Source organism: Rattus rattus, chromosome 14, assembly GCF_011064425.1.
Source record: "Rattus rattus isolate New Zealand chromosome 14, Rrattus_CSIRO_v1, whole genome shotgun sequence".
In the NCBI taxonomy this organism is placed as follows: domain Eukaryota; kingdom Metazoa; phylum Chordata; class Mammalia; order Rodentia; family Muridae; genus Rattus; species Rattus rattus.
This window is the reverse complement of record NC_046167.1, coordinates 20,572,490-20,581,211: the sequence shown is the minus strand read 5'-3', so window position 1 is coordinate 20,581,211 and position 8,722 is coordinate 20,572,490. Positions and strand designations below refer to the sequence as shown.

Sequence of the window (8,722 nt, the reverse complement as noted above, 5' to 3'; positions counted from 1 at the left end):
CCAAAATAACCAAAAATCAACCCCAGATTGGATACTTTTCTTTGGTAGTTTCTAGTAGAACCTGAGGGGTCCCTGACAAGCCTATTTTGTTGCACCATCTCCCATTTCTTTTGGATTATCTAGTACTCAGGCCTGCTTGCTGAGGGTGTGTCTAAGAATTCTACACCGAATCCCTTTCCACAGTCAGTGACACAACTTGATCTACTCACATCTTTCTTGATTTCAGAGTGGAGGTGAAACCTGGAGGATTCCGTGGCTCCCGGACATAGAACAAAAATGCTGAAGCGCCCTACTGTTTTGACTGCCAGGCCAGGAAAGAACACTGCCGGAAGTGAGGCGCGTGCTTCTGCTACTGCACAGACCTCTGGGCTCCCTCAACCGCCACCCTAACAGCTAGAGCAGGTGGGGTGATGGGCGCCCCACGAGCCTCTGCGCTCACGTGGTGGGCTGGCAGGCTCTGCTCCCACTTGCGGAATCATCCCCGCAGCTGAGCTGCCGTCCACTTATGGGCTCTCTACCAGGCGATGATTCCTCCATCCCCCACTTGAGATGGCACCTCACACCCGACTCCACCTCTCAGGATCTACAGCGACGCATCCCTAACACTACGCGGTTGCACACTAACCTGATCACCCCCTCCTGTTGTGTGCCAGAATCCTAGACACGACAGACCCCGCCCTTGCATGAGTCCCGCCTATCGCCACAGCCCATTGGCGCTCGGGCGAGGCGTGGGCGGCTCCTGCGGGTGTAGGCGGGGCAGCGGTTCCAAGGCTGGCGCGCGTGGGACAAGGCTTCAGTGCTTGCTGAGTACGGTAGCGTCCGGCATCTCACGACCTCCTTAAGATGAGTGACCAGGACTCTTCGACGTCCAGCACCTCCTTTCCGAAGTACCTGGAGCACCTCTCTGGGGATGGCAAAGCCATCGGTGTCCTGACCAGCGGCGGGATGCCCAAGGTGCGCGCTTACCTGGCTCTCTCATGGTCCCGGGGTCCGGGCGGGAGGCGAGGATTCAGTGGAGGATAACCTGGGTGGGAAGAGAAGGAGAGCTGAGGAAAACGTTGAGTGAGGTGGATCTGGGACAAAGTATGCGGAAAGGGCTTGGTGAAAATGACCTGTGAGAGCCGAGGAGAACCGGTGGCTCGGGAGTAGGAAAAGCCCTAAGCTAGGAACGGCTAGGGTGTTTGAGGAGCGACCATAGAGCCCCATTGCGTGGTGAGGTGCAAAGGATAAAGGATATCCTTTATAGGATCCTTCATTCTCACGATGAACCAGTTTTCCATCCCCAAATATATTAATTGAGGTAGCCAATGGGGTCCTCTAGTGTCTGGGTCATATGATAGAGTCTGGCGTTTTTTCCTGGAATTAAGTACAGGGCGACGATAAGGATGCCACAGCTCCCGCCCCACCCTAATCCCTGGGACTCGTAGGAAAAACAACGGGGTCCCCACAGCGCCTCCGGTCCAGTCCTGTCTCCCACGCGGTGGTGGCAGCATTCTCTGCTGCTGCATTGCGGGATGCGCAGCTGGGGGGGGGACGCAGGGGATCCTCCGGGTGTGGCATTGGCTACCAGGCAGCGTCTCGTGTTTTCACTAGGGAGATCCTTTAAAAGATTTTCTCCCGTCGCCTTCCTGTGGTGACAAAACTGAAAACTAAAATGGGTCACTAGGCCCTCCGGGCCAGGTTCCCCGGGACGGGAAAGACCAGGAAGCAGGGACTCCAGGACGTCATCAGCCCTCACTTGAGTACCAGCTCCAGGCTTCCCTTTTCTCCCAATGACCGGGTTGATTTCAGAGCTGAAAGAACTCAAATTCTGGACGCTTGGATTTGATAAACTAAGAGCATACTTAAAATATAAGAGCAATGGGGTGACTATACCATTTCCCAGCCAGGGTACACGTGGGGGCGCTGGGGTTCTCGAACAGTGTGGGCTTTCCTAGTTCGTGCTAATTTCTTGATGGGGACAGTCACTAGAAGCGAGACCTACATTTTCAAGCCTTGAGCTTGCGCCAGTTGCAGACAATTCTGTCAGCCAGGTTTTGCTTTTGATTTCAGTTCTTTCCATTGCCCTAGATGACTCCAAATGCCATGTTTCATTTTCCCCTCGTTCTAAGCCAGCACTAGAGGGGAGGCTTAGGGTTGGCGCCCGGTGTCCTTGCCTTCCGCCCACCACACCGGTGACCTTCCCTTCGACCTTGAGCGGGGCGGAGCTGGCGCCAGTGCGGCAGGTTGGGGAGCTGCTTAGGGCACCGCCCCGCCCCGCGTGGGAGCCTACGTGATGCCCGGCCCGTCGCCTCCCGTGTGCTCCAGGTCTAGGTCTTCCACACCGGCTCACTCACATTAGTGTAGCCTCCGGGGCTCAGGGCAACTTGCTCACAAACACCGGAAGCTGGGTCTGCCCAGTGAGGGGTCCCCAGTGTTCTCCCTCCCATTATCTTAAAGGAGCCAATGGCAACATTAGTCACCATAGGCCACTAGTCCCGCCTTCCTCCCCAGAAAGCCGGGTTGGAGTAATACTAGGATTTTAGTAAGGAGATTCTGTATAAATGTTTCCTCAGGTAGGGCTGATTTCCCAGAAACAGAGCATGCTGTGATACACCGGAGGCTGGAAAATAGCATGCTTACACAGAACCCTGCTAAGGCAAGATAAGAAGACACTCCCACTATAGGTAGACGCTTATGGCAACTGGGACTGCAAGCTTAAGCAATAAAGGTTTTATTTCAGAATTAACATCCTGGGGCAGTTAGCCAACCAATATTGACGGTTTGTCATTTTCAAATCCCTGTCCAAAAATGTTCCTGAAATATCTAGCCCGTGGGCAACTCTGCGAGATTCTAGGGGATTTGAGAGAAACTCCGTTTTGTTTTGTTTTGTTTTGTTTTGATTCCTTTTCTTCTTATCTTGGATTTTTGAGAACTGGGTGGATCTGGATTTTAAATCCACTTGGCCTCTACTGTGGCAAAGGAGTCTCTGAGAACAAAAATTACATTTGAACATCGCTGGGATAGTAGTGTACCAGGTCCATGAAAGAAGGTTGCTCTCAGCTTAACAGGTGATATTGTCTACTATCCCTTGTTACACCTGAGCTCGGGCAGAGCACGCTCACAACTGGCTCAAGCCTGGACTTTCTAAGAACTTGAGTAAATGGTCAGGTTTTATCGTGGTACTCATACTGGGCCTGCATTTCTTTTTTATTCTGGAAAATTCTCCCTCGAGACATACGCGCAGAGCACCTAGACTGAACAGTGTTATTCCTGGGATGAAAGATGTCCGTTGCCCCCTCTTGCTTTCCCCCTTTTCCTCTTGACTGCATCAGTACCTGAATTTTCCTGAGAAAGGAGTTTGGTCATAGCCAGAGGTGTGGGTGCAGCAAATTCAAATCTGACACGGACAGGATGATAGTATAATATTATACTGAAATGGCCACGGCTAGTGCAGTACGTATTCTAGACATCTTATACGCCAAAGCCTTACAGTTCTCATCTCTGTGCCTAATTAAGTGACTCCAGGATACATCCGGAGTTCTTCATTTAAGAGGTAAGGAGAGAGATTGACAGAGATAAGTGACTTAGGAAGGCCATGAGGTTCATACCTCGAGGTAGCAGGACTTAAATGATACTTTATGAAATCTCATCCCCCAAATTCTCTTTTAACTGAATCGTGTGGGTCTCTCTCTGTAAAACCGCGCTTTGTTAGCACAGCAGATAAATGCCCTTCTCTTTCTTTGAAGTAATAGCAACAGTGAGGTAACTTAAACCATGTAACCTAATACCCAATATGAAAGCAACAGGAGACTTCCATGTTCCAAAGAAATTTATATTGTACCATTATAAATTAAAACTGAAAATTCACCATTAATCTCGCATTGCTAGATAGGCAAGTTTATTATGACTAAGTACCCATCTGCAGGCAGTACTGAGTCCTGTACAAAAATAATTAGCGCTTTTGGATACACTGTGGCATGTTTCTGAGATGGCTTAGTGGGGAGATTGTGTTTGCTGATAAGCGTGATGAGTTCAGTCTCTAAGTTTCACATGGTGGAAGGGGAAACTGACTTTTGCAAACCATGGCATGTTCATAGCCCCTCCCTACACACAAATAAATCAATAATTAATGTGATAATTTAAAAAAATTACATTGTGGCCTCACCAGATCTGGTGTATGGTGGCATTCAGTTTAGTCAGAATCCATGGGTGGGCTCAGCTGTCTTCCAGAGACACCAACATTAATACAAAACACCTACTTAGATTCTACATCAATCTCACTGGGCTCTGTGGAAATACATTAAAGACTATTTGTTGTAGGGTAGGCTGAAGTAGTCTGGGTGCCGAATTATCCCCACCTGGTGCATGAGTCAGTGAAGTTTAAGATGAACTGTTTTCTGAAGTTCCCAAGAACTGAGTGTCAGGGCCAGACCTTGTGGCTGTAGTCTGGATCCAGTTACAATGTGCTGTTGACTGGGGTACAAATACAATGTGCTATTGACTGTAGAGTCCTCAGTGCAGCTGTCTGCTGGTATGGCAGAGAGCAGGCATTGTGATATTTGTTGACTGTCTCCCACCTGGAATTACCAATGAGAAGCCACAGGGAGAATACTTGTACCGCTTTCAGGTGAATAAAGCCCTCACCAATCAAAATTACTCCTTTGGCCTTTAAGCAGTTAGGTACCAACCACTAGCAATACTAAAGACCTTTAAAAGTGCAGTTAGAAGCAGGAGATGCCTATAGACTTGACCCAGGTGCCCAGTTGGTTCCTCTATTTTGCACATTCACTCTGGCTTGTGTATGTGTAGATTTCTCATTTGCTAATGATGACAGGCATTGGTTGAGTATATATTTCTAAATGTAGCATGTACTAAAATACCGACCCCGTTTTGCTATCATTTTCCCCTGATGAATACAGCATATAACCACCGTGTGCTTGCCATTTGCAGTGTGCTAGCTGTGGTGAATAATTCAGAGATGCTTCAAGGCACATGGGAGGATGTGCAAGGTTGCATAAACACTTTTGTCATTTTTGTTTGTTTTCCCAGACATGGTCTCTCTGTGTATCCTTGGCTGTCCTAGAACTCACTCTAGACCAGACTGGCCTTGAATTCACAGAGAATCCATCTGCCTGGCCCTGCCTCCTGAGTGCTGGGACCACGACCACCTGGCGTCTTCTGTCATTTTTATAGATGGACTTCAGACTCCTTAATTTGGTTTCTGAAAGGGTCTTGAAATGGATTCCTGGAGAATTATCAAAGCAAGCAAGTCTGTGTTCATTGAATACTCACACAACAGCCCTAGTTGTCATTACCAATAACTGTGATTTTATGAGACACCAGTATATGCGAAAGGACCTTCTGAACAATAGACATGTGACCTCTATTGCGCTCTCTCTCTCTCTCTCTCTCTCTCTCTGTGTGTGTGTGTGTCTGTCTGTCTGTCTGTCTGTCTATGCATGCATATGCGTGCATAATTTGTGTAAGCAAAGTACCCAAGCACATATGCTTACTATCCAAACATTCTGCCTGTCTGAGAGTGGATTTTTCCAAGTTAAAATATTATTTGAGCAAAAATATAAGGCAAAACTCCATCAGAGAGTAGGGGCTTTGTCTGACAGCATAGTGTTTAGTTCCTAGTTCTGAGGATGAAACCCGGAGTTTTGCACAAGTCAGGCAAGTGCTTTACAATTGGGCTGGTGCAAACAAACCTTGGTGCATGTTTTTTCTCGGAGGACAAGTATCTTTTTGTGGCATGTGGTCCTATGACCGTGGAAGCTAGATAATTTGTTGCCTTTTCAGAGTAAGTAAGATAAAACCCTGAGGCATGACTTCCATTGGTGGGAACTCGAAGACTTTTATTAGGGACAGTTTAAGTTTTGATCTATTGATTTGCTATCAAAAGCCATCAGAATTAGAGATAAGAGGATGAGGTTGAAGACAGATGTCGGACTGCAAAGCTGCATTCACTACAAAGCCGCATTCACAATCATAATCATTACATGATTGCGCTAAACAGAGTACTCAGGGATGGAGAGCAGATGGCTGAACTCAGCAAGCAGCTGAGTCACTTTTTGAGTTAAACTCTTCAACAAGCTTTGACTGGTCTTTTGACTGGTTACCAAGTCTCTCCATGGAGGCTGGATTCCGCCCGGAAGCCTGTGCATTTGTAGGGCTTCGACACCTTGTATTTTGCTTGGAATTATAGCAATTGTGCCCGTCTAGCTGAATGAAGCTTTAAAACAGAGCAGAACAGTCTCCCTAGACTACGACTTATTTATAGGCCCAGTCTTCTGTGTACTAGCATAGCAACAGGGTTTTCTTGATTTCAAGGTGAAGCAGACAGAGTGCCCCATCTCTGCCTTTCTCCATTTCCTTTCCCCACCAGCAGCCTGTAGCCACCAATCCCCCTATCACCTAACATCTTCAGGCAAAGTAGGATACAGTGTCAAGGAGGAAAGGCCAGTCTGTTCTGGACCCCTAACAGCGCTATCCCAGGAGGGCCCAAAAGATGCTGTGAAGGTTCACATGATGACAGGGTACATCTGGGAAAGGCTGGCCATGTGTACTTGGAGTTCCCTGCTAATCAGTCCATCCTCAGGTGGGTTATGGACCACAGACAAGATTCAGGAATCCACGGGGCGTCTGCAAGCCCAGGCTCCCCCCCCGGGAGGCTTCCCTAATACATCAACCTGGCTGCCCACTGTTAACAGTTTTGTGAACTTGGCTAGGATCTTGACCGAGAGGACTCTATACTATAATGTCTATTGTCTAACTGTGTGACCATGTTAGTTTTCTGATTAGAAACTATTGAAAGGGGTGGGCGTGTAGTCGTCCCAGGCAGGCATTCCGTCTTGTATTTTTTCATTCTGGTTTACTGTTATTGAGATCGTTTATGCTCTTGTATCACCATTCCACCCTGGAACAGTTTGTGGAATGTGTGAACCCTTAGGTAGAACCCTGGAGTCCTCTTGATGTCACTGTTATAACATGAAGCAAAGGACTGTGTATCTCAGAGGGATACTAAGAAGGACCTTGTACCAGGGGTCAGGAGTGGGGCAAGCTACTCTTTTACAGAGGCCATCAGAACCTTGAAATGCCTGGAATGAGCTGCAGGAAGTAGCCCAAGGCCAGGGAGCCACAGGTCTCATGGGGGATGGGCGGAAGTGGTCCTGGGTGAGGTTCGAGCCAGAGTAGGCCAAGTGTAGAGACTTTGGATTTACCTGGTGTGACCTGGGGAAGCCATGCTGAGTCTACTGGCTGCCTCTGGTAGAGGTCACTTTGTGGAACGGAGAGGCAGAGAAGTGGAGTTTAGTGACTCAGAAGAAACAGGAAGTTACTGATAGAGGCTTGAGGAGGTGGGGTGGGGCATGGGACTGACAGGATGCTACCGTTGACACAGAGCCTAGGAAGGGACAGAAGGGCCTTTGAGTAGGTGGGGGTACAGGACAGTCAAGAACTCATCTGCTGAGACAATAATGACGGTACATGAGAGAAGTAGGTATAGGAAGGCTGGTGAGAAAATACAGCCTTTTCAGAGGTCCTTACAATAGCAACAAACATACAAACAGGCAGAAAGAGAAAAACAAGTCACTGAAAAATTCCTTAGGAAGGAGGTCCTGTCAGCATTCACCAGTGTTTAATAAGTACCAATATATGGACAAGCTATGTACAATACCTTATATGTTGTTGAATATAATAGATTCAAGAGCACCTCTGCCCAACCACATTAAGGTTTGCATTGTAGCCTGTATTTTTGTATTTATACAGGTAATTATAAGTGACATGGTAGCCACAGTAATGAAAGTAATGGAGGTAAAGTGAAATTGTGTGTGCATGTTTGTGTGTGTGTGTATGTGTGTGTGTGCGCGTGTGTGTGTATTTTATAATATTCTTACTGCACTGCTTATTGATGTTTTCTTTCTCACATTAAGACTGGAATCAGTGTGCAGTGTCATTAATAGTAGACCATTTAAGTCTGGGCAAGACACACGTGTCCAGAGGCTACCCTTGATGGGCAGTATGGTTAGAGAGTTATAATGGTGTGTTATCACCATTATAAAAAATTCTCAATAAAAGATTCTCAATAAAATGGGTCTTCTATTCCTCAAGGAAAAGGAGAGAATGTAAAGACAGGAGGAGGTGGGGAAGAATGCTGTAAACTGACTCTGTAAACAGTCAGGACACGGCTGTTGTACATGCACCCACAGTATTAGGGGCTAACAGCACAACTCCGGCACAAGGGTGGGCCCATCTGCATCCCACCATTGATGGAGGAGCTGTTGATAAGACCCCGACTCTCTCATAGGAGTTATAGGTAGTAAAGTTGTGCAAGGGGGAATCATATTCCTCAGTGATATAGCCACTGACACTCGAACCTTAACCAGTCAAATACCCACCCACCCATGGTCCTGCAGAAATCTCTAGTTGCATTTATCAGGTCACACGTATAAATACACACAGGAAGGGAGGGGATTTGGGAAGAAGGGATTTGGTGAGAGGGGGAAGAGGACAAGAATATAACGAGGGAGGAACATTTATCAAAAAATACACACACACATAGATATATAAAATTAGAAAATAGTTTACTTTTTAAAAAGAACTCTACATGCTTGAATGGAAGTTCTGAGTATAAGCAGGGATCATTTGAGAGTGGTTGCTCTCTGTCTGCTGTGGACGGTGGGATACCTCACACTATGAACCCTCAGGACCTCCAGTGTTTTCCATCTGTCTGTCTGGC

At 47.3% G+C, this 8,722-nt stretch overlaps 1 protein-coding gene across 2 annotated transcripts in view; it reads left to right on the top strand.

The window, feature by feature from the left end:
• Nucleotides 1-756: 756 nt before the first annotated feature.
• Nucleotides 757-8,722, top strand: part of Pfkp (phosphofructokinase, platelet) — a 62,284-nt gene continuing 54,318 nt past the window's right edge. Inside the window, exons 1-2 of one of the 2 annotated variants that reach the window (XM_032884845.1) lie at nucleotides 757-954; nucleotides 4,982-4,991. In XM_032884845.1, coding sequence (XP_032740736.1) covers nucleotides 844-954; nucleotides 4,982-4,991 — 121 coding nt within the window. In that variant the 5' untranslated portion in view covers nucleotides 757-843. The remainder of the gene's footprint in view (nucleotides 955-4,981; nucleotides 4,992-8,722) is intronic. The other variant, XM_032884844.1, reaches the window with a different exon arrangement.